The sequence below is a fragment of the Oncorhynchus gorbuscha genome, linkage group LG15, assembly GCF_021184085.1.
Source record: "Oncorhynchus gorbuscha isolate QuinsamMale2020 ecotype Even-year linkage group LG15, OgorEven_v1.0, whole genome shotgun sequence".
Lineage (NCBI taxonomy): Eukaryota > Metazoa > Chordata > Actinopteri > Salmoniformes > Salmonidae > Oncorhynchus > Oncorhynchus gorbuscha.
In genome coordinates this window covers 24,559,181-24,585,846 of record NC_060187.1, presented here as the reverse complement: position 1 = coordinate 24,585,846, position 26,666 = coordinate 24,559,181, and the positions used below count along the sequence as shown (strand labels likewise).

Below are 26,666 nucleotides of genomic sequence, written 5' to 3'. Positions count from 1 at the left end.
CACATACATTTTCACAACAATACAGGAAAAGCAAAACAACTTATTTGAGAGAGTCTTGGAGACTATTCCACAAGTAAGGTGCCAAAAAAATAAATAAGCGGTGTCAGAGGAAGGTCCAAAAAATGGTCGAAGACTCCAGTCACCGAAGTCATAGACTGTTCTCTCTGCTACCGCACGACATAGTCACTTTACCCCTACCTACATGTACAAATTACCTTGACTAACCTATAACCACTTACATTGACTCAGTGTTGCCTTTTATTTTTATTTATTTTTTACTTTAGTTTATTCAGTAAATATTTTCATAAAACTGCATTGTTGGTTAAGGGCTTGTAAGTTAGCATTTCAAGGAAAGGTCTACACCTGTTGTATTTTTGCACATGTGACAAATAACATTTTCCAGAAACCGTGGATTGATGGCAGCATTCTCACGAAACTGAAAGCGTGAACCACTGCTTTTAACCAGGGCAAAGTGACCGGAAACATGACCGAATACAAACAGTGTAGCTATTCCCTCCGCAAGGCAATCAAACAAGCTAAGCGTCATCAAAGAGACAAAGTAGAGTCGCAATTCAACGGCTCAGACACAAGAGGTATGTGGCAGGGTCTACAGTCAATCACGGATTACAAAAAGAAAACCAGCCCCGTCGCAGACCAGGATGTCTTGCTCCCAGACAGACTAAACAACTTCTTTGCTCGCTTTGAGGACAATACAGTGCCACTGACACAACCCGCTACCAAAACCTGCGGACTCTCCTTCACTGCAGCCGACGTGAGTAAAACATTTAAACATGTTAACCCTCGCAAGGCTGCAGGCCCAGTCAGCATCCCCAGCCGCGTCCTCAGAGCATGCGCAGACCAGCTGGCTGGTGTGTTTACGGACATATTCAATCAATCGTTATCCCAGTCTGCTGTTCCCACATGCTTCAAGAGGGCAACCATTGTTCCTGTTCCCAAGAAAGCTAAGGTAACTGAGCTAAACGACGACCGCTCCGTAGCACTCACATCCGTCATCATGAAGTGCTTTGAGAGACTAGTCAAGGACCATATCACCTCCACCCTACCTGACACCCTAGACCCACTCCAATTTGCTTACCGCCCAAATATGTCCACAGACGACGCAATCGCAACCACACTGCACACGGCCCTAACCCATCTGGACAAGAGGAATAGCTATGTGAGAATGCTGTTCATCGACTACAGCTCAGCATTTAACACCATAGTACCCTCCAAACTCGTCATCAAGCTCGAGACCCTGGGTCTCGACCCCGCCCTGTGCAACTGTGTACTGGACTTCCTGACGGGCCGCCCCCAGGTGGTGAGTGTAGGAAACAACATCTCCACCCTGCTGATCCTCAACACTGGGTCCCAAAAAGGGTGCGTTCTGAGCCCTCTCCTGTACTCCCAGTTCACCCACGACTGCGTGGCCATGCACGCCTCCAACTCAATCATCAAGTTTGCAGACAACACTTCAGTGGTAGGCTTGATTACCAACAACAACGAGACGGCCTACAAGGAGGAGGTGAGGGCCCTTGGAGTGTGGTGTCAGGAAAATAACCTCACACTCAACGTGAACAAAACAAAGGAGATGATCGTGGACTTCAGGAAACAGCAGAGGGAGCACCCCCCTATCCACATCGACAGGACAGTAGTGGAGAGGGTAGAAAGTTCTAAGTTCCTCGGCGTACACATCACAGACAAACTGAATTGGTCCACCCACACAAACAGTGTGGTGAAGAAGGCGCAGCAGTGCCTCTTCAAAATTTGGCTTGTCACGAAAAGCACTCACAAACTTTTACAGATGCACAATCGAGAGCATCCTGTCGAGCTGTATCACCGCCTGGTACGGCAGCTGCTCTGCCCACAATCATAAGGCTCTCCAGAGGGTAGTGAGGTCTGCACAACGCATCACCGGGGGCAATCTACCTGCCCTCCAGGACACCTACACCACCCGATGTCACAGGAAGGCCATAAAGAACAAGGACAACAACCCCCCGAGCCACTGCCTGTTCAACCCGCTATCATCCAGAAGGCGAGGTCAGTACAGGTGCATCAAAGCAGGGACCGAGAGACTGAAAAACAACTTCTATCTCAAGTCCATCAGACTGTTAAACAGCCACCATCAACATTGAGTGGCTGCTGCCATACATGTAAAAAATGTATCACTAGCCACTTTAAACAATGCCACTTAACATGATGTTTACATACCCTACATTACTCATCTCATATGTATATACTGTACTCTATACCACCTACTGCATCTGCCATCTTTATGTAATACATGTATCACTAGCCACTTTAACAATGCCACTTAATATAATGTTTACATACGCTATATTACTCATCTCATATGTAGTTGGTTATTACTGCATTGTCGGAACTAGAAGCACAAGCATTTCCCTACACTCGCATTAACATCTGTTAACCATGTGTATGTGACAAATAAAATTTGATTTGATTTGGTATCTTGTATGTAAGTTAACAATGTAGTAAGGTCCGGCAGAAGTTTATGCAGGAATGCTTTATAAACAAGGGCGCAATGCATCGATCTACGAGACTTCAAAGAAGGCCAGCCTACTTTCTGATACAGAATGCAGTGTGTACTGGAGTGCGCTTTGATAAACTGTGTCCAATGCCCAGGACCTCCACTTCTTTACCCGCGGGATCATCTGAGACCAGCCACTTGGACAACTGATGAAACTGTGGGTTCGCATAATGAAGAATTTCTGCACAAAATGTCAGAAAACGTCTCAGAGTGATCTTTGTCCTCACCAGGGTCTTGACCTGACTGCAGTGTGCAAATGCTCACGTATGATGGCCACTGGCACGCTGGACAGGTGTGCTCTTCACAAATGAATCCCAGTTTAAACTGTACCGAACAGATGACAGACAGTATGTATGGCAGGAACTCCCAAACTCGGTCCTCGGGACCCCAAATAGTGCACATTTTTGTTTTTACCCTAACACTACACAGCTGATTCATATTATCAAAGATTGATGATTAGTTGATTATTTGAATCAGCTCGGGCAAAAAGCAAAACATGCACCCCTTGGGGTCCCGAGGACCGAGTTTAGGAAATCCTGGTGTATGGCGTAGAGGTCGACTGATTATGATTTTTCATCGCCGATACCGATACCAATTATTGGAGGACCAAAAAAAGCCGATACCGATTAATCAACAGATTTTATATATATATATATATATATATATATATATATATATATATATATTTGTAATAATTACAATTACAACAATACTGAATTAACACTTTTTTTTAACTTAATATAATACATCAATAAAATCAATTTAGTCTTAAATAAATAATGAAACATGTTCAATTTGGTTTAAATAATGCAAAAACAAAGTGTTGGAGAAGAAAGTAAACGTGCAATATGTGCCATGTAAAAAAGCTAACTTGCTAAATTTCTTGCTCAGAACATATGAAAGCTGGTTGTTCCTTTTAACATGAGTCTTCAATATTCCCAGGTAAGAAGTTTTAGGTTGTAGTTATTATTGGACTCTCTATACCATTTGTATTTATTATACCTTTGACTATTGGATGTTCTAATAGGTACTTTAGTTTTGCCAGCCTAATCTCAGGAGTTGATATGCTTGAAGTCATAAACAGCGCAATGCTTGAAGCACAGCGAAGAGCTGCTGGAAAATGCAGGAAAGTGCTGTTTGAATGAATGATTACGAGCCTGCTGCTGCCTACCACCGCTCAGTCAGACTGCTCTATCAAATCATAGACTTAATTATAACATAATAACACACAGAAATACGAGCCTTAGGTTATTAATATGGTCAAATCTGGAAACTATCATTTTGGAGAAAAAAAACGTTTATTCTTTCAGTGAAATACGGAACCGTTACGTAATTTATCTAACTGGTGGCATCCCTAAGTCTAAATATTGATGTTACATTTCACAACCATCCATGTTATGTCAAAATTATGTACAATTCTGGCAAATTAATTACGGTCTTTGTTAGGAAGAAATGGTCTTCACACAGTTCGCAATGAGGCAGGCGGCCCAAACTGCTGCATATTCCCTGACTCTGCTTGCACAGAACGCAAGAGAAGTGACACAATTCCCCTAGTTAAAAGAAATTCATGTTAGCAGGCAATATTAAGTAAATATGCAGGTTTAAAAATATATACTTGTGTATTGATTTTAAGAAAGGCATTGATGTTTATGGTTAAGGAACACATTGGTGCAACGACAGCACTTTGTTCGCAAATGCGCTTGTTAAATCACCCGTCTGGCAAAGTAGGCTGTGATTCAATGATAAATTAACAGGCACCGCATTGATTATATGCAACGCAGGACAAGGTAGATAAACTAGTAATATCATCAAACGTGTGTAGTTAACTAGTGATTATGTTGGGATTGATTGTTTTTTCGAAGATAAGTTTAATGCTAGCTAGCACCTTACCTTGGATCCTTGCAGTACTCGCATAACAGGTAGTCAGCCTGCCACGCAGTCTCCTCGTGGAGTGCAATGTAATCGGCCATAATCGGTGTCCAAAAATACAGATTACTGATTGTTATGAAAACTTGAAATCGGCCCTAATTAATCGGTTTGCTGATTTCAACAGGGAACCCCATGGTGGCGGTAGGGTTATAATATGGCCAGGCATAAGCTATGGACAACGAACACAATTTCATTTTATCAATGGTAATTTGAATGCACAGAGATACCGTGATGTGATCCTGAGGCCCATTGTCGTACCATTCATCTGCCTCCATCACCTCATGTTTCAGCATGATAATGCATGGCCCCATGTTGCAAGTATCTGTATACAATTCCTGGAAGCTGAAAATGTCCCAGTTCTTCCATGACCTGCATGACCAGACATGTCACCCATTGAGCATGTTTGGGATGCTCTGGATCGACGTGTACGACAGCATGTTCCAGTTCCCGCCAATATCCAGCAACTTCACACAGCCATTGAAGAGGAGTGGGACAACATTCCATAGGCCACAATCAACAGCCTGATCAAATCTATGCAAAGGAGATGTGTCACGCTGTGTCTGTCACGAGATGTGTCACAGTCATGTGAAATCGATAGATTAGGGCCTAATTTATTAATTTCAATTGACTGATTCCTTTATATGAACTGTAACTCAGTAAAATCTTTGAAATTGTTGCATGTTGAGTTTGTTTTTTGTTCAATGTAATTCATTATCAAGCTTTTTGAAAGATAGCTTTTTATCAATCCTGATACCCAGATATTTATAAGCGGGGACACGAGGACACCACCATGCATAAAGCATCAGATACGTTTTTATGTGATTTGGAGAATCACGTATACTTGGATTGACCTGCATTAAGTACCCATTTCAGTTCAACAAATGCTTTCTGCAAAGCAATGAAGATAGATTGAAGCTCCGAAAGAGCCTGGTCAACCGTGGGGGCAATAGCATACAAAACCGTGTCATCTGCATTTTTTTGCAGATAGACCAACATTTTTATATATAAAAATGTACATGACCTAAAATCAATCCCTGTGGGACGCCTTTCGTAATATCAAGGAAACCTTTCATAAAACATTTCAGAGAATATAATTATTGGAGGTTTAACAACCTTTGTGGAGATCGAGCAAATGGGCCGCCTTCTAAACCCTGAGATAATCGTCAGATTAAAAATATGTGTCAATGACTCTGCAATCAGGGGAGCAGAAAGCTGCAGCAGGAAACGATAAAGCAAACCAGTCCAATTGATTTTTTTAAGCAAGGCGTTAAAAAGTGGAACATTGCTGAAATGAAAACAAAGATTCACTGATCTTCCATTGAGCCAACTAGACGCTGGTGGAGGGAAAAGCAGTATAATGACTGACCAGGCTAAATTAAATCACAATTTATTTCAAATAAAAAGCCTGCTGAGATAAAATGCTGATTAAAAGCATCACATATCAATATCACGCTTCAGTGCATGAACTGTTTTCCAACATGTTGACGGATCACCAGCAGAGTCTGAGATTGAACTTAAAAAAGTAGCTTGATTTAGCTTTCTTTATTGAGGAAATACATATATTTCTCAATTGCCTGAAACACTGCCAATCTGCTACCAATTCGGTTTTCTAGCCTTGGCCCAAGCCTGATTTCTCATTATAATGAGATCTGAAAGTTCATTACAAAACCAAGGATTTGTTCTATTTTTATCTCTAAGGCGTGTTTGTCTACTAGAGATATAAAAATACATTTCAAAAGTTTTAGAGCCAATTTGTCCTCACCTGAATCCTCAAACTCCTTGTAGAGTGTCCCCCAGGTCTCAGTGATCCTCTGTAGACTGTCCTCCATGGCTTGGATGTCCATGTAGGGACAGTTGCATTCTGGGAACTTGGTGTCACACTTGCACCAGCAGTCATTGTCCTTACAGATGAAGCCCCCCTCCCCATTACAGGCAATGTAGCTTAGAGCAGCCTGGACAAAACTGTCCCTCAGGTAGTCTGGCAGGATAACCTGCAGGCCTGTAAAACAACACAACACAACCGAGATTTAGTACCACCATCAAAGTGTACAGTTATGGTACTGTATGAGAGTATAGCAATAAGTGATTTATAGTCGGTGAATCACAAGGCAGTTCAAGTGTAGTTGTTAGCCTTGTTACACTAACAATGTCAAATCAAATCAAATCAAATTGTATTGGTCACATACAGATGGTTAGTTGATGTTATTGTGAGTGTAGCGAAATGCTTATGCTTCTCGATCAGACAGTGCAGCAGTATCTAACAGGTAATATCTAACAATTTCACAACAAAACCTAATATCTAACATATTCCACAGCAAAACCTAATATACACAATCTAGTAAAGGGATGGGATAAGAATATATAAGTATAAAATATATGGATGAGCAGTGACAGAGAGTGGCTGAGATGCAATAGATAGTAAAGAATAGATAGTGAAGGATACAGTATACAGTATATATACATGAGATGAGTCATGTGAGATATGTAAACATTCTTAAAGCGGCATTATTAAAGTGACTAGTGTTCCATTTATTAAAGTGGCCAATGATATCAAGTCTGTAGGTAGGCAGCAGCCTCTCTGTGCTGGTGGTGGCTGTTTAACAATCTGATGGCCTTGAGAAAGAAGCTGTTTTTCAATCTCTGTCCCAGCTTTGATGCACCTGTTCTGACCTCGCCTTCTGGATGGAAGCGGGGTGAACAGGTAGCGGCTCAAGTGGTTATTGTTCTTGATGATCTTTTTTGCCTTCCTGTGACATCAGGTGTTGTAGGTGTCCTGGAGTGCAGGTAGTTTGCACCCGATGATGCGTTGTGCAGACCACACCACCCTCTGGAAAGCCTTGCGGTTGTGGGTGGTGCAGTTGCCGACTGGACGCTCTCAATTGTGCACCTGTAAAAAGTTAGTGAGGGTTTTCGGTGACAAGCCACATTTTTTCAGCCTCCTGAGGTTGAAGAGGCGCTGTTGTGTATTTTTCACCACACTGTCTGTGTGCTTGGACCATTTCAGTTTGTTGGTGATATGTACACCGAGGAACTTAAAACTTTCCACCTCCTCCACTGCTGTCCCTTTCATGTGGATAGGGCGATGCTCCCTTTGCTGTTTCCTGAAGTCCACGATCATCTCTTTTACTTTTGCTGACATTGAGTGAGAGGTCATTTTCCTGAAACCAGACTCCAAGTGTCCTCACCTCCTCCCTGTAGGCTGTCTCGTCGTCGTTGGTAATCAAGCATACCACTGTGGTGTCGTCTGCAAACTTGATGATTGAGTTGGGGGTGTGCATGGCCACACAGTCGTGGGTGAACAGGGAGTACAGTCCTTCTGTAGCTCAGTTGGTAGAGCATGGTGTTTGTAATGCCAGGGTAGTGGGTTCGATTCCTGGGACCACCCATACGTAGAATGTATGCACACATGACTGTAAGTCGCTTTGGATAAAAGCGTCTGCTAAATGGCATATTATTTTATTTATTATTAGGGGGGGACTGAGAATGCACCATTGTGGGGCCCCAGTGTTGAAGATCAGAGGGGTAGAGATGTTGTTTCCTACCTTCACCACCTGGGGAAGTCCAGGACCCAGTTGCACAGGACGGGGTCTCAAGCTTAATGATGAGTTTGGAGGGTACTATGGTATTGAATGCTGATCTGTAGTCAATGAACAGCATTCTTACATAGGTATTCCTCTTAACCAGATGGATAGGGAAGTGTGCAGTGTGATGGCGATTGCATCATCTGTGGAACTATTGGGGAGGTAAGCAAATTGAAGTGGGTCTAGGGTGATATGATCCTTGACTAGACTCTCAATGTAAGAGCAGAACAATGATAGTCCAAACTGTATTTTATTCTCTACAAGCGTTGTCATGGGATGTGTGGATCTCTTTGAAGATGCTATTGTATGGGAATTTATGATAGGGTGTGCTAAAAACCTTAAAATGATTTCACATGTTCTTATTTCTTAGTAACATTATGTGATAATGGTGTGCAGGATTTGCATAACAGCAATACGTAATCAAAGGTCTGACATTAAAATGCAATATATGTGGTATGAATCAAAAAGAAACAGACCTTGCAAGTGGACTTTGTTTTCTGGACTCTGAACCAGAACAGAGCTGACAGAATCAAGGTTGTCATAGTTACTGCATCCGAGAGGGCCTGTCCGGGTCTCTGTTACCTGGGTAACAACAAACACACAATGCTTTGAATACACATTCCTTTTAACATCAGAGCAACGTAAGAATGACAAAAACATATTTATGTATCATGCATTTCCTTTGAATTGACATCCTGGCAATCTTACACCCACTCTTGCCCTGGATTCGTGTGCATGCTTTGCCATACGATGATTGACGTTAGTATACATACATGAACTATTCCAAATTGAAAAGAAAAAAAATACTACAACTTCTACAGTATTTCTGTATGAGACACATAATGCCAAAAGAAACACGTCTAAGAGTGGCTGCTCTCTGCTGGGGAAAAGCAATGAAGTGGCGGGCATGTGTGTTCCCTGGTGAGATGAGTGTTCAACCATGGGTTCCTGCTTCCTGTGCTCTATGAGTCAGAGCTGAAGCCCTATTATTTACATTACACAGGCCCTTTAATGACCATCACCCACAGCTCTGAGTAGATAATGAAGCACGGCTAGCAGAGAGATGCAGAACATTGCAGTGGTAGAGCATATGTACAGTACGCCCTCTCCTCTGCTCTCTCTCTCCTTCCTTCCATACACATACAACACTTAAAGGTCCAATGCAGTCCTTTTATCTCAATATCAAATCATTACTGGGTAATAATTCAGTTAGTTTGATTGTTTTCAATTTGTCATGTTTGTCATTTATTATCATGTCTTGTCCCTGTGCTCCCCATTCTATTCGTTTCCCTCTGCTGGTCTTATTAGGTTCTTTCCCTCTTTCTATCCCTCTCTCTCCCCCCTCCCTCTCTCACTCTCTCGCTCTCTCTTCTCTCTATCGTTCCGTTCCTGCTCCCAGCTGTTCCTATTCCCCTAATCATCATTTAGTCTTCCCACACCTGTTCCCGATCCTTTCCCCTGATTAGAGTCCCTATTTCTTCCTTTGTGTTCCGTCCCTGTCCTGTCGGTTCCTTGTTTAGAATTCACCGTGCTGTGATTGTGTATCGCCCTGTCCTGTCGTGTTTTTGCCTTCATCAGATGCTGCGTGTGAGCAGGTGTCTCTGTCAGCTACGGCCTGCGCCTACCCGAAGCGACCTGCAGTCTGTGGCCGCTTCTCCTGTTATTCCCCTCTACAGACTAGAGGATTTCTGTTATTCCCTGTTTGGACATTTCCTGTTAAGGATTCAGGATTTGTCGTTTTCTGTTTGGACTTGAATAAACTCTGTTTCTGTTAAGTCGCTTTTGGGTCCTCTTTCACCTGCATGACAGAAGGAACCGACCGAGGAATGGACCCAGCGACTTCAGACGCTCGTTACACTGCCGTCGAGATCCAAGGAGCCATGCTCGGCAGACACGAGCAGGAATTGTCTGCTGCTCGCCATGCCGTGGAGAACCTGGCCGCTCAGGAGTTTCCGCACCTCTCTGGACAGTTCCAGAGTCTATCGTCTCGTGCCACCTGTTACTTCCTGGCCTGCCGAGCCTCCAGAACCTAGGGTTAATAACCCACCTTGCTACTCCGGGCAGCCCACTGAGTGCCGCTCCTTTCTCACGCAGTGTGAGATTGTGTTCTCTCTCCAACCCAACACATACTCTAGAGAGAGAGCTCGGGTTGCTTACGTCATTTCACTCCTTACTGGCCGGGCTCGAGAATGGGGCACAGCTATCTGGGAGGCAAGGGCTGATTGCTGAGACTATTTCTTTTTTGACAAGTTCCAGAACTTTAAAGAGGAACGATGATTCTTTTCATCCCTCCCGTTTCTTCTGTTTTTCAGAGGAACCGTTCAGTTTTCTGGCACGGTGGGGAGGCTTCTCCTTCCGGGGAGGGCCCTGGGCTTCCTTTATTTGCCAAGGTTCTTCTGTCCGAACGGTCCATGGAATCGGATTATTCTTTCCCTGTCCGCCCCTTATGTCATCAGTTTCGCACTCTTGCTGCCTCCATCTCGTGAGTGGAACGCCTGTTTAGCATTTTGAGTACCGGGTTCTGCCGTGCTCGCCAATGCGCCAGCTGTTTTTCTGGAGTTCTGGACTGCTGAACACTTTGTTTTTGTCAGTATCCTGATTTTTTCTGCCGTCCTAATTCATGGATTCGAGTGTTCTCTTTAGTTTGAGAATTGTTTCTTACGGGAGGTTCCATTCAGATGTGGGCACTCCGCTTCCAAGCTGAGTTTGCTTCCTTAGGTCGTGTCCATCCGCATTGAAGAACTGCCCCTCTCACACGTCAAGGTAGATCTTCGAACGTCACCGGGCTCGTGGAAGAGAGCTCGCTCAGGGCGTGATCAACGGACCATTAACAGTCTGTCTCGAAGGATCACCAAGCCTGATGTTTGCCCTGTCAAGACTATCCTGGAACGCTTTTGATCTTCTAAAAGAGCGTTTTAATGTCCCTCCTCCTGGTTTCCTCGTCCCTAGACCTGCCAGTCTGCGCTACTGGTGAGGGGCGCGCGCAACCATCTCCCTCCCTTATCTGGCTTTGAGAACTGGGGAGACAGGTTAAGCCCAGTAACCTCCTTTTCGTTTGAGACACTCCTTTAGGCTGTTCTTCAGTGGGCCCTGCCAAGTTAGCTGGTCATCCCGGTGTTCGAGGCACTCTTGCGTCTATTTCGCCAGGGATTCAGGAGCGTGACACGCGCCGTTTCGTGGCTGCTTGTTCGGACTGCGCGCATCTCTCATTCCTGCCGGTCGTCTCAGACCGCTCCCCATTCCTTCTCGACCATGGTCTCAGCCTTAGACTTCATTACCGGTCTGCCTTTGTCTGCGGGGAAGACTGTGATTCTTACGGTTGTCGATAGGTTCTCTAAGGCGGCACATTTCATTCCCTCCCTAAACTTCCTTCCGCTACTTCTCAGGAGACGGCACAAATCATTATTGAGAATGTATTCAGAATTCATGGCCTCCCGTTAGACGTCCAAGTTCAGACAGAGGCCCGCCAATTCACGCCTGTCAAGAGAGAGGGCCAATCAGACGATTGGTCGCATACTACTTTCTTTCAGAAACCCTGCGTCTTGGGCAGTTTAGCTCCCTGGGCAGAATTCCGCTCCGGCCGTCGCGGGGTTATCTCCGTTTCAGAGTAGTCTGGGTTACCAGCCTCCTCTGTTCTCATCCCAGCTTGCCGAGTCCAGCGTTCCCTCCGCTCAGCGTTTGTCCAACGTTGTGAGCGCACCTGGAGGGAGGGTGAGGTCTGCACTTTGCCGTTACAGGGCACAGACGGTGAGAGCCGCCAATAAACGCAGGATTAAGAGTCCAAGGTACATAGGACAGCTCTCGTAAGGACTCCATTCATTGCCGTTCCGTGTCTCCCAGGGGTTCTGTGCGACATGCTTCTTCCGCGACATCTTCGTCACGTTCCTGTCTTCCATGTCTCCTGTGTTACCCTTTCTTAGCACCCCGTTCGGTCCTTGTCGGGTTTACAAGGGGATCATGGACATGTTACGGTCCTGAGGGAGGGAGGAGTCCTGGGTTGGGTTCCGTCTCGGGACGTGCTGGACCGTTCACTCATCGATGATTTCCTCCGTTGCCGCCAGGATTCCTCCTCGAGTGCGCCAGGAGGCGCTCGGTGAGTGGGGGTACTGTCATGTTTGTCATTTATTATCATGTCTTGTCCCTGTGCTCCCATTAAGAACCTTGGCTGAGTTAGCCCGTGCTCTTTTCATGTCTCCACTCCGTTACTTCTGCCAGGTTCCTGTGTTGCCGAACTCAGACCGCACTGACTGCGCGCCATTCACTTCGCTCGAAGCTGTCATCCCGGTGTGATTTCTCACATTCGTCTAATTTCTCTTAGACTTCATGTGATTCTTACGGTGGTCCCGGTTCTCTAAGGCGGCACATTTCATTCCCCTCGCTAAACTTCCTTCCGCTAAGGAGACGGCACAAATCATTATTGAGAATGTATTCGTTTCCCTCTGCTGGTCTTATTAGGTTCTTTCCCTCTTTCTATCCCTCTCTCTCCCCCCTCCCTCTCTCACTCTCTCGCTCTCTCTTCTCTCTATCGTTCCGTTCCTGCTCCCAGCTGTTCCTATTCCCCTAATCATCATTTAGTCTTCCCACACCTGTTCCCGATCCTTTCCCTGATTAGAGTCCCTATTTCTTCCTTTGTGTTCCGTCCCTGTCCTGTCGGTTCCTTGTTTAGAATTCACCGTGCTGTGATTGTGTATCGCCCTGTCCTGTCGTGTTTTTGCCTTCATCAGATGCTGCGTGTGAGCAGGTGTCTCTGTCAGCTACGGCCTGCGCCTACCCGAAGCGACCTGCAGTCTGTGGCCGCTTCTCCTGTTATTCCCCTCTACAGACTAGAGGATTTCTGTTATTCCCTGTTTGGACATTTCCTGTTAAGGATTCAGGATTTGTCGTTTTCTGTTTGGACTTGAATAAACTCTGTTTCTGTTAAGTCGCTTTTGGGTCCTCTTTCACCTGCATGACACAATTAAAATGGTAAAAAAATAAACAAAAATGTCTTCTTAGCAAAGAGCAATTTCTCAAGAAATAATTTTGCTAGGGCTGTCTGGAAGTGGTCTGAGTGGGGAAGGAAAAACAGAAAACTAGCTGTTATTGGCAGAGAGGTTTGTAACTTTCTTTCTTATTGGTCAATTAACTTATTTACCGCTTCGTGATGTTTCCAAGGCAGCCAAACCTCCATCTCACCAAAATAGGCTGAAATTGCAAGCGCTTTTCAAACAGCTCATACACTAAAAGGGCACTATCATCATTTTCCACGATTTTACAGTATTATTCCTACCTCATAGTGTGGAAATATAGATAAAACACAGGCAATTCATGTTTTTAACTGCACTGGGTCTTTAATTGATTACATACATTCCTTTGTTACAGGTATTCTTATGCACCCGCGGTGAAAATGGCAGCGGTGTTGTTCTTATTCTCTCGCAATCAGAAAAAAAGAGAAACATCAGAGTGGTGTTGAAGGAGAGCTTCTAACAACTCAGCCAAGGCAGGTCTTTTCTGTCGTATTGACTGAGACATCTCTCCTGACCTTTTCCCTGGCAAACCGTCTCTGCCAGACCTCATCATTCTTTCCATTCTCCCTCGCTTGCAACATGAAATCTCTTTCCAGTCCTCTTCTGTTGATAGAAAGCTCCTAATTGATTGCTATTTTTCTCTCTTTGTAGGAGAGGGACCGTGTCGTCAGCCCAGAGATATGCCCAGGTCTAGCCTGTCACAGGACAGTTGCTGGGGGAGAGACGACTAGGAAACAAGGGTCAGTCCATCAGTTACACAATCAAACACAGTCCCAAAGTGCTGAAAGAGGGAAAGACTAAGAGACCTGAAGCTAATGCTGTGTAGGGTGAAACTTCTGGAGCTTATCAATCAAACCCTGAACCAGCAAAAGAGGTGTGTCTGGGAAAATGAATAGAATGTGTAAATCAGAGAGAAGGGAGACCATCTGTATGCAATGATTTTGCCATTATTATTAACAGCACATTGTAAATCACAAATTTCCTTGATATGGGATTATACTGCTGATAAGACTGTGAGGAAATGAGGAACAATGCAGGGTTTTGAGACACTTGAATATTGAATCTATACAGAGCATTATTTGATATGCCATATGATAGCCCATATGGCACAACGTTGACTGATGAGCACGGCATTCAATTTCCTCTATGGACAGCAGCTGCTTTTCATTGCAGATATATTCTGGTATATTACTAAATGCTTAATGGCACATTATTGGCCACCTGTATCTCTCAGCTGCTGCTGTTGGAGGGATTTCACATGGAGCACAGAGAGAGACTGTGTTCTAGTAGTCTCAGTTAAGCTTATTTTCCTTCTTCTTTGCTTCTGCTTTTCTTCATGACCACTAGGGTGAAAGGATTGATATACAGGTGTACTATCTTAATTTGATCACTGTTGTTGCAGAGAAATGCTAATTGTCATTTCCACTTTTAAATGTCAGACATGATTTATCCTAACTAAAAATGCATCAACCCTTCCGAAAATGGCCATGAATTATAACGCACATGATAATTCACATTTCCGGTTGCTGCAGGATTCATTTCCAGCTGAGAAACTGGTCAAATTAAGATAGTACTGTGCATATGTAATATGTCTATGATAGCTAGATGAAGAAAAGAGGAGGAAGAGATTTGCTAAAAGGCAGTTATTTAAATTATGTGGTAACTCAGTGGCAGTTACATTTGCCCAAGACTCACTGGCAAGTGAAGGGGCAGGACTTTAGACTGGAAATGAAAGATTGTACAGTGCCCCTGTGACAACACAGACAACAACTGATTGAGTAGTGGGGTGGAAACGTAAAAAATGCAATGCTGCCATAATGGGTACATAATGCAATACTGGGACTGTCTGAGTGGAAATAAATATGAATCCACACGGTGTTGTGAGAGCCCCACGGCTGAAAAACTTTCTCTCATTGTTCATCATTCTGCAGACACACTGCCAACCATCACATCGGTCAGGTGGGGATATCAACATCGATTTAGTTGGGGAAATTGCCAAATCATAACAAAAATGATCCCTGCCGCTCTGGTAACAGCTTGAGTCATTACTCATTATAGCAACAACCTTTTCTGAACAGAGGTAGAGAGGTAGCAGGCTGCACCGTGACCTCTTTAAGAGGGAGAAGATTTCCACAGCAAACCCCCAGCACACCAGAGCACTAACAGGCTTTTCCTCTGAAATGAGCTCCCAAATTTTCCCTCCATACGGCTACAAGGGGGGTGGGGGGGGGGCAGCGGAAGCACCGGCAGCCTGCTCTGCTATCCTCCTACCATCCCCTGTCCAATTCACATTCACATGGTGGAGCGGTTGGTTGTGTCTGTCCCGGCGTCACGGGGGGTTGACGCCCTGTGGAAATGATGCGTGTGCTGAAGAATCCCTCCGCCGCCTCCCTCCCTCTCAGTGATTCACTCTGCTTCACTGATGAGCTGCTCAACCTCTCTGCTTCTCTGCTCTCACCTGTCACTCTCAACACATCTCTGCCTTTGAACCATTAAAGTTGGCGCTCACACACACACCCACACTTACACACATACACACACACACACTTCAAAAGTGACTCCCAACAGAACAGACAAAGCAAGACTAGATACCTCTGCTGTGATAGAAACGTCCGACCTCCCACACATCCTTGTGGTTCAGGGAGTACAGAGCTTTGATAGCTGTTATTCATAGTTTGCTCCGACAAATTCAGAGAGGCCGGATGCCACACACAGATGTGACTGTCACTATATAGCAACATGAAGGATCTGAAAGGTTCACGTTTGCTATTTTCAAAAGGGGTGAGGTGCACATACAACAACTTTACAGGTGCAGGGTTAAAAAAAATGGCATCATAAAGAAACATAAATATTTGCACACTTTAGCTCAGCCTGACAAAATCCATCCTGTTGAAATGTTGCACTAACAGAGTGGATGTATTTATATCACTTTCCTTATTCACACAACATTGCAGTAACATACTGGTATGTCTTGTATGTCACAACATTCATCCCAACAGCTACAGTACTCAGTTCAGATGAGGTATGTCATCGCCTGGCCCTGGAAATACACCACCTACTGATCAACACTCCTGGCTCTTCACAACCTGACAAGCTGACACTTCTTACAAGGGGCATTCCAGGATCTCTAATCAGCTAACCAACTGTGCTGCTCCACTTGAACAAGTATGATTGCATGAAGTTTCAAGTTTGATGGAAGGTCAGTGTGTGTACGTGTGCGTGTGTGTTTGTGTATGTGTGTGGGTGCGTTTGGGTGTTGTTGTGCGTGTGCGTGTGTGTCAGGTGTGTGCTTGTGTGTGTGTGTGTTTGTGTGTACCTTAATGGCTGTGGATGCTATCTGGATGTGGTGCAGCTTGCGCAGGGTGCTCTCTCTGTCTATGAAGTAGGAGGCAGCCAGCTGGTGCAGAGCCTCCAGAGTTACGCTGGACGAGTTGCCAGAGCCAGAGTATTCGCTCACATCCGCCTTCTTACTCAGCTTTCTCTTGTCCACAAATATCGTTAAGGCCTCTTCCCCTGCAAACACAAGATGGCGTTACGACAATGTTTGCCGACGCTGTTTAAACAGGCTTTCTTTTCAACTGTTGGGAGAACGTTCACTGGCAAACATGGTTTTAACAGTCTATACAAATGTCAGTTGACATTAGTCAGATGGTCTCTGAACTACATAGTCAACAGCTATCCAGTTTTAGTAGTATGGCAATCAATAGGAATAATATAGTGTATTATTCACTGCCAGGTATTATGACTATTAACCATGTGCTATTTGATAGAATATGAACAAACATACATCCAGATTCAACCATAAAGGAGGGCATCATATCATATTATCAATGGTAGTCTGTGTTTTGTGTTCTTCTTCCTCTGCTGCAGAAAGGTGCCCTTAAATCCCTATGTAATTTATTCATTTATTTCATGAAGTCCATGTGTTCCAGAACACGGACAGGCAATCCATTTATAACCCCATTCAGCAGCCAGCAGCACATCTCTGGCTCATGGCCAAGCAACAGCTCCTCATCTTCCTCTCCTCATACAGAACTACTCTGGTTGTGTGCCAGGGCATGGAGGTTGCATCGCATCAGCCAGTGCAGCTGTGTGTGTGTGTGTGTGTGTGTGTGTGTGTGTGTGTGTGTGTGTGTGTGTGTGTGTGTGTGTGTGTGTGTGTGTGTGTGTGTGTGTGTGTGTGTGTGTGTGTGTGTGTGTGTGTGTGTGTGTGTGTGTGTGTGTGTGTGTGTGTGTGTGTGTGTGTGTGTGTGTGTGTGTGTGTGGCCACTCACAACTACGACCTTTCCAGGAGCCCGGCTGAGGTAATCGACAAGTGTTGCTTTCCAACAGGAAACCCATTCCCTTGGTTTCCTCGACATGCACAGGGCTTTGTAGCTGAAATAAGCGTCTCTCCTGTAAAGAGCAACCACCCTCACGGCGTTGTCCACATGACTATCAAAAGCACTGGGGAATGACTGTGTAGCTGAGGGTTATGCAGTACATGTACGTGTAGTGAGGTTTTTACATGGGTTTTCATTATGTAGACAAAAATCTATTAAAGAAAATTCTTCCACTGAATTCATATAGGCTGCTATGCCAATATTGGCATAAAAGGCATGTACATGTCCTGCCCTCATTAGCTTTTTGGTGTTATTGCGACTTTACAAACACAGAAAACTGACAGATGATTAGAATACCGTACCCCTCTGTTCCAACCATTAGGGGGATTCAAAAATATGACCCTGTATCGGTGAATATGGGTCAACTACTACTACCTACTCCAGGGGTAAGCAACCCTGTTCCTCGAGTGCTGCAGGTACTCTAGGCAGCACACCTGACCAACCTAGCTAATTGATCAGTTCAGTGATTGACTAAATTCCACAAGCCTCGTCCTCCTGCGACACTCCAGCACCAGGATTGCCTACTCCTGACCTAATTCATCATCCCCACAGAATCCCCTGATCAAACACTATATAGGGAATAGTGTGCCATTTCAGACATAGTGGTGTGTTTACCTCCCAGCGTGGCCGACAGCAGGAAGTGTGTCCCATACTTCCTGATCAGGTTGTCGGTGATGAGTTGGGTGGTGGGTCTCCGACCCAGGAGACGGATGTTACGGATGAACTCTGGTGTCAGGGGCAACGGCAACTCCAGGAAGTCTCTCCTCTCCACAGCCAGGTTGTTCACCTTCCATCTCCCAAACTCTCTGGAAAGAAGAAGACTTTAAAATGTCCTTGAAACTGTTTGGTAAATAAGGCTCACTAATCATGTGATGGTATTAATGGTTTTCTGTCTGTCTGTCCTGTCTGTCTGCAGAAGAGTAGGGGAGAGGTGAGTCTACGGGGGCAGCTATCAACCGCAATGCCTCACTGCATCCTTAGCTTTAAGTTCTGATGGAGAGATGGGAGAATGAGAGAGCAAAAGCGAGAGAGAGAGAGAGAGAGAGAGAGAGAGAGAGAGAGAGAGAGAGAGAGAGAGAGAGAGAGAGAGAGATCCAAAGCAGGTACCATTTGGAAGATTAATATAGCTGGGGAGGAGAATGCTCCCAAAGCCTGCAGCTGACAGGTGCTCTCCTTAATAAACACATCATAATCAAAATGTGCAGTGACAGAGAAACCCATAGAAATCGACAGATCTCTGACACTCAATACAACTCATAATGAGGAAAGAAAGTAAAGCGACCAAAAGGAATGGAAATGCTAGAGGCAGCTGTAAAGTTTGGATTTCTCATCAGCGTCTGTAGCTTTGACATCTTCTGTTTACATTCACAAACATTACTAAGTTATTCTGTATGCAGCCTTAAAGACTGGAGCATTGTTACGCCTTGAAAGACTTTGTTTGCGTTAATCCCCTGTGTTTAAATAATTACAGTATCTAAACACTGGTTCAATTTTAATTGGTTCTGACAGGTTCAGATAATATTTCTGTGAGGGAGGTCGAAATGAACATGCTCTGTCTGTGTCAGTTAGCTGGAGGCTACAGTAGAAGCAATGTAGTGTAGAAGAAATGATGTGCAATATTTTACATCCTGATGCTGGATATAGAAAGCCTTTCTTCTTGCCTGTTTTTTCTCCTTTCTGCCCATCCCTCTGTCTGTCTGTCTGTCTGCCTGCCTGCCTGTCCTCCGTCCGTCCGTCCGTCCGTCCGTCCGTCCGTCCGCCCGCCCGCCCGCCCGCCCGTCCGTCCGTCCGTCCGTCCGTCCGTCCGTCCGTCTGTCTGTCTGTCTGCCTCTCTCTATGTCCGTCTGTCTCTCTGTCTCCTATCACTATATGTATTTCTCTCCTTTCCAACACACACACATACAATCACACACACACACACACACACTCCCTAACTAACCTCACAGTTGCAAGTTATCACTAAATGATGCACTGCGCTGTGAATTGGATGCTTGTCTGCTGTAATCAGAATAGGTTCGCCAACCTGTGCTGTAGGTGATGGATGTAGGGGGCGGGGCCTTTTGATAGGAGATATATCACATTAAAGCAGGAGTAATGATGAAAAGCCTCTTCTCAAGGATCATATGGGGCAATGTGGAAATTGTAAAATACTTTTATTACTACTCTCATACAGGTAGTGAAAATATAGCAATTAGTTTAATTTGTGTGATGTTAGCATGCCTAATCCACTTATGGGAAAGCTTTCCCAAATCAATACATGAAACATACAGCTTAATGAATGTATGCACACCCACATACTTCTACTTTTAGACATGTCCCTTGAGTAATTTGTCGGTCAGTTACACCAAGCATAACCATTAATCCTGACCTCTTTTCACTCCATACATATAAATTACCTCTTCAACTGGGCCACCATAGCATTCCTCGCCAGTTATATCTTGCTTTGCTATGTGAGAGCTGAGATTTGGCAGTTCAAAGGCATTGCATGTAAGAAGTGAGAAAAGGAGCAAGAGAGGAGAGATAGGAAATAGGAGAGAGGAGAGCGAGAGTGAGAGGAGTGAGAAAGAGAGAAGCGTGAGAGGGGAGCAAGAGAGGAGGGAGAGAGGAAATAGGAGAGAGAGGAGAGAGAGGAGCAAGAGAGGAGGGAGAGGGGAGAGAGTAAGGGAACAGGTAAGGAAAGTGTTGCCTCAAAATCATTCTGTCATTGGTTTCTCCAGTTATCGTTGACTGTGATAAGCTGGACTTGTCTTATCTTAAACCCCCCCATAGGGCTAATGGTACATCCAACAAGGAGTGGGATGGAATTAAATTGATTTTACCATGGAGCAGTTTTTGGGGTTCTGCAGTCTTTCCTTAGACTACACCATGTAGTTATTCTTCTTATCTGTCTCTCATCACTGTACTGCATGTCACGGGAGGATTTCAGAGAATTGGGATGCATTGCTTTTCTCTGGGTTTCCAAAAGACATTCTCAAATTTGATGCATTGCAGCCGTACAGAAATACGGTGTTCATATTGCGATTTGGTGCCAACACGTTTACGTTTCTGAAATGCAAAATGTCAAAAAATACAAGAGCTACACAAGTATAGCCTACGATTTCCTACAACCTGCTTTCTACGGCAACTATATATGCCATTTAGCAGACGCTTTTATCCTGTCACTTGGCAATGGTTGCCTAGGACTGGTGGTGCAGCGGAACCCCATCTATACGCATGTTGACTGAGGGAAAAGCTGCTGTCACGCCTTGGTCATTGTATTTTGTGTTTTTGGTATATGTTTGGGTAGGCCAGGGTGTGACATGGGTTTATATGTTGTATTCGTATTGGGGTTTGTATTATTTGGGATTGCGGCTGATTAGGGGTGTGTCTAGTTAGGTTTGGCTGCCTGGGGCGATTCTCAATCAGAGTCAGGTGCTTCTCGTTGTCTCTGATTGAGAACCGTATTTAGACAGTATGACTTTCGCGTTGTATTTTGTGGGTGTTTGTTCCTGTCTTAGTGTTGTAGTCACCAGATAGGCTGTAATAGGTTTCACGTTTCGTTTGTTGTTTTCATATACAGTTATTTCATGTACCGCGATTATTTTCATTAAAGTCATGAGTAACCTACACGCTGCATTTCGGTCTGACTCTCTTCATACAACAGACGAACGTCGTTACAGCTGTTGCATTCGCCAAAACAATGAGTGATTCCACAAACAGGAAAACAGCCTCCATTTCCTGTTGGAGGACCCATTAAAATTATTTCAAATTCAATCAAGAAGAGAGGTGGAGAATTGAAAGAGGGATGAGATGGTGCAATTTCATTACTGCAATGATGGCATAGTAACACACAGCCACTGTAACTAGAAGCACCCACTTGCGGTAATTCATCTTCTCTCTGTCAGTGAACATTATGAGAATTTAGCAGAGATCCAAAACTCTGCAGGAGCAAATAATGTCCCTTTCCATCTCCGCATGTCTGTTTTACTTTTTAAATGATGTGTTATGGAATAGGGAATAGATTGTCAGATATGAGAGGTCATTTTAAACAAACAAACTGTGTGGCGGACTGTTTGGCTATGCCGCTGTCACTGGGAATTGGCAACAGAGTGGACATATTAGATATATGCATGTGAGTACGCCACAATAACTTCTCATATTAACAGAGACAGAGACAATTAGTACCACCTGCATGCACTTTACTACAAAATGGCCACCACACAATGCCACAGTAAAGCCAAAGTTGTCTGACAAAGCAATTCTACAGGATTATATTCTATGTGATATATTTTTATAGATAGTAGTTTTGCCACTGGGAACCATTGTTGATGTGTTGAGATCACCTGTGGAAGTTTGAGGGATGAGAACATATATCACTAACAATCTGTTTGATTGGATTAATTTACCACCTTTCCCCCTACTGTAAAAACCTGCAGTATAGTTTCCTCCTGGGCACACACTGGTTGAATCAATGTTGTTTTCTTGTCATTTCAATGGAATTAGGTTGAACCAATGTGGAATAGACATTGAGTTGACATCTGTTCCCAGTAGGCAGTCACCTTGTACCATTAAAGCTGTTGATTTTAAGGGAACATTGTATAACTTGATGCAGTCCTTATGTAAGATACTGTTAAGAGACCAAAGTCTGTAACAGATACAATTACTTTGAATTATCCCTATATTCCTCCATAGAAATATAATCAAGTGATTATCTGTCTATGATGTCCCAATTAGCAGTTGTCATCTCAGCACAAATTTTGTCTGGTCGATTAATACCAATTAGTAATGTGCTATGTTTACATCCAATTTGTTATATTCTAAAACCTGCATAAAAAATATGCACATTTTCCCACCAGAGATAATAGGTTTCCATCAAAATGACTTGTTGCCGATAAAAAGTTGTGCGTGATAACATCAATTACTTTTGCGTTTTTATGTACCGATAAAAAAGTAGGCTGGTTGTCTTATCACTAAACATGTTGCGTTATAAAGAATGTCCCCACTCTGGTATTAGCATGTGCGCTCTTGCCAACAGCTCGCAGACAGTGCGAAGATTATGTCTGCGAGATCCCTATTACGGACAAAATCAAGATTATTAAGCATCGAACATTAGGTCAACAGAATAAGACCCTCGATATTTATTGGAAAGTTGCATCAAGCCCGTCACCGTGCACTTTCACCACCCTGTGAAGTTCATCATAAAGTATTTCGACTGTAGACGAATACAATGCATTCTTTCCGGAGTCGTAGTGGTAGGACCACAAAACACAGCACCATATCATTGCGAGACTCCAAGTTTACTTCGATAGGATGGTTATTATATAAATATTTGCGCATCATTAATTTTACAACCACAAAAAGATCCCACCTTGTCAAGCGTATTTTGTTTTGTAGACATTTAGAAGGTTTACCGACTGTTTCCATCAGGCCTGTCGTGACATATACTTTCCTCACATTAAAAGGTTGGATGGGAACCTGGATTATGAAAGAAAATACACAGTCGACATAAAATACAGTGCTCAGCATTTCTACCAGCCAACGAAAGGGCTTTAATAATATTACTGTTAATCAAGGGTTGGTTGTAATCTAGCGCGCCTCAGACACAACCTTGCAGCTGACAGTAGACTCTCAGGGGATGGTGTGATAATGCAGAGTAATAACTATTAAGAGCCCACTAATCACTTGGCCACATGATAAGACTATTAATCTTACCGCCAATGAAGCTCAGTCCCGAGAGCTGTGATGGGCCTGCACTAGCCGGAGGAGAAATATTAAAACGCTTTAACGCGGGAAGCAGATCACCTTAGCCCATAAAACACCCAGCACAAATCCATAGACGTCAGAGTCCCGTTTGCGGTTTCCCGGTCCGTGTTCAATACCTTTCTAACTCACGACGGACAGGATATATGACACACTTTCCACTAATTTTATATCGCGAGCCAATATGTGAAAATGTGTTCAACGTTATGACAAATCATACGTTTTCCCCCTACAGTAATCAACATATTTTCCCTGAACAGATATCAGAATATGCATATGGCCATTTGCTTGTAATTACCTTGATACACTCAAATAATTTAACTGTACTATTTACCAACAATAGCTATACTATGTAGGTGCCTAGGTGAATACTGTAGATACAAAACAGCTACAAGAGTAGATGCATGGATTAAGATATAACCACAAAAATGTACGTTTTTCCCTCTCTTCTCCTCGAAGGCCATTTATTTACTTAACCTTAGTTGACTTACTTGCAGTTCCAATAATGCAATAAAGTTTCCACTACTAGACTGTCCTATATGGGGTGAGGTGAGAACTTTTCACATCTCTTTTCAAGGCTTTCCTTCCAGTGGTATTTACTTGACGACTTTAAACGCCACATGACACTGAACGTGCTTTAGCAATTTGACAGTGGATATAACATTCAGCCTGCTTTGGTGTACTAACACGTTGGTAGGCAGTCTAATCTGTCCATCTAACTATTGATTCTCCCTATACCTAATCTAGACTACCTGTGGTCTGACTCTCCTGTATATCTCTGAAGAGAACACTGCTATGAGACTCACCTGTTTACCTGTAAACCGCCCCTACATCAGGGTTTCCTAAATGTAGTCCTCAGGACTCCTTGGTTTTTGCCCTAGCACTACACAGCTGATTCAAATAATCAACTAATCACCAAGCTTGGATCATTTGAACAAGCTGTGTAGTGTTAGGGCCTGAGGACTGAGTTTGGGAAACACTGCCCCATGTACAAGCCCTGCTATGCAACTCACCGGTATATCTTGTAGCGGGTGGAGAAGCCCTGCCGGTTCCTCTCAACGAAGTCTGTGTACTCCTGGGAGTGGTGGAAGGGGCCCTTGTCGGACAGCAGCCAGTCCAGGGGCCCTCCGGGGCGGTCGTGGGGCAAGCTGGTCGAGATAGGGGCCCCGGCCCAGAGCCAGACCCAGCAGTGCAGGCTGACACTGAGGAAGCCCCATAGAGCCATCAGAGATTGAGGGAGCGAGGGAAGAAGGGAGGGAGTGAGGGAGGGGTGGAGGGAGGTAGGGTGGAGGGAGGAAGGAAGGGAGGGGTGGAAGGAGGTAGGGGTGGAGGGAGGAAAGAAGGGAGGGGTGGAGGGAGGGGGAAGTGGAGGGAGGGAGGGGTGGAGGGAGGGATTGAGGGAGGGATTGATGGATAGAGGGGTGGGAGGAGGGAGGGGGGAGTGGTAGAGGAATGGGATCAGTAGTGGAAGGGGTTCCTACACGCAAGCTCACTCCTCCTCTGGGATGACCGGGGAATCTGCATTCCCTCACATCCACTGGAGCACCTGGGAGAGAAAGACGTAAATAATTGCCACTTGAGAATGTACTGTTCTTATAATCATCAGGCACCTTCATCTTTTAAGAGATCCTATACTGACAAGTAAAAAATGCCTTTGTATTTTACACATCAAACAATCAGAACTCTGATCTCTTTAGCTATTATGGAGTAAGTCACTAGTCATCTGTTTTGACATTACACTTCTATTCCACCTCTAGTCCGAGCCTCCCATTACTCAACATCTCCCTCCTAAGGGTTGTCAATCTCTCCCCTGCAGCTGGGACCAAACCAGATGCTTGGTTTAAAAAAAATCCCATTACTTTATTCTGATGACAATCTGTCAAGTGAACTCAGCCATGTGACCATGTGTGTGGGAGGGTTTCAGAAATCATTATTCAAAACAATACCGCAAGACGCCGGGGGGTAGACGTGGGGGCAGGTGCTGGGAGATGTGTGAGAGAGTGGGAGAAAGAGAGAGATGGAGAGAGAAATATAGAGAGAGCGAGAGAGAGAGATAGTGTGGGAGAAAGAAAGAGAGATGGAGAGAGAGAAAGGGAGAGGGTGAGGTAGTCTGAGAGAGAAAGGAAGAAAGAGAGAAACAGATGCATGGAGAGTGTGGGAAAGAGGCAGATAGAGAGAGAGACAGTGATAAAGAAAGGGAAAGGGTGAGGTAGTTTGAGAGTTAAAGGAAAAGAGAGCGCGACAGAGGTTAATGACTGATGTTTGACCCCACAGAGAGAGAATATGGACTGCCATGAATAAATGTGCTGGTGGTTTTATTAGATGAGTCACTGTCATTAATTCTGTATGCCACTCAAAATCCTTGCTCTTTCTGACCCTCTGTGTGTGTGTGTGTGTGTGTGTGTGTGTGTGTGTGTGTGTGTGTGTGTGTGTGTGTGTGTGTGTGTGTGTGTGTGTGTGTGTGTGTGTGTGTGTGTGTGTGTGTGTGTGTGTGTGTGTGTGTGTGTGTGTGTGTGTGTGTGTGTGTGTGTGTGTGGCCATAATGAACTGCAGACTGGGTGTTAATTCACAGATAAGTAGATATCCCTCACTGATGCAAACACAGGTTTTATCTGGTTCACAATGCTTTTTCCTGTGATTACACCAGATTCAAATGCTCTGGTTTTGCTGCATGACATTTAATTCCTCAGTGCAGACATCTGTACATGGCCATGCATATTGATGAGGTGTGTGTTTGTGGGCTTGTGTGCATGAGTGCGTGCATGTGTGTCTATGTAAGCAAGTCTGTGTGTGTGTGTGTGTGTGTGTGTGTGTGTGTGTGTGTGTGTGTGTGTGTGTGTGTGTGTGTGTGTGTGTGTGTGTGTGTGTGTGTGTGTGTGTGTGTGTGTGTGTGTGTGTGTGTGTGTGTGTGTGTGTGTGTGTGTGTGTGTGTGTGTGTTGGGGGCGGGGGGTTTGGATCTGAGTACACAGCAGGGAGCAAACAATGGAGCGCAGTTCATTTCAGCACAGTGGTGTTCCACATAGTGTGATAGAGATGGTGAGGGAGGTAGGGGGGCTACGAAGCTATCCAACCATGGCAATCCTCAGTAATTCCCTTTTAACTTTGTTTTTGTTGCTGTTGTTAATGTTAAACAGTGAGATCGTTTTTCCAGCTACAACAATTTTCATTTTGTGGTGTTGTATCAACACCATTTTTAGGCAACAACTACACTATCTACTGGACCTCTAGGCAGCACATAAGCCTAGGGTTTACATGGGTTTCTGTAAACATGGTTTAAAAGTGACCTTGGCTTGCAGCGAGGGGACTGTCTATCTTGTTAATATCAGAATAGAGGACAGGGGTCATGTTTAAAGAAAACTTTAATCCTATAACCCCACAGGCATGGGGCCAAACAAACGCTAATGCAGGAAGGAAAACTCTCTCCCTCTCTCTCATTCTTTTTCTTCTCTCTCCCTCTCTCTCAGTTTACCCTCTTCTCCTTCT

At 44.4% G+C, this 26,666-nt stretch overlaps 1 protein-coding gene across 1 annotated transcript in view; it reads right to left on the bottom strand.

Moving 5' to 3' along the window:
• Positions 1-26,666, bottom strand: part of LOC123996369 (BMP/retinoic acid-inducible neural-specific protein 3-like) — a 61,637-nt gene that overhangs the window by 13,512 nt on the left and 21,459 nt on the right. Inside the window, exons 2-6 of the mRNA XM_046299742.1 lie at positions 24,196-24,728; positions 18,059-18,249; positions 16,378-16,574; positions 8,532-8,637; positions 6,237-6,473 (exon numbers count right to left, since the gene is read on the bottom strand). Of these exons, the coding sequence (XP_046155698.1) occupies positions 6,237-6,473; positions 8,532-8,637; positions 16,378-16,574; positions 18,059-18,249; positions 24,196-24,407 (943 nt within the window). The 5' untranslated portion in view covers positions 24,408-24,728. The remainder of the gene's footprint in view (positions 1-6,236; positions 6,474-8,531; positions 8,638-16,377; positions 16,575-18,058; positions 18,250-24,195; positions 24,729-26,666) is intronic.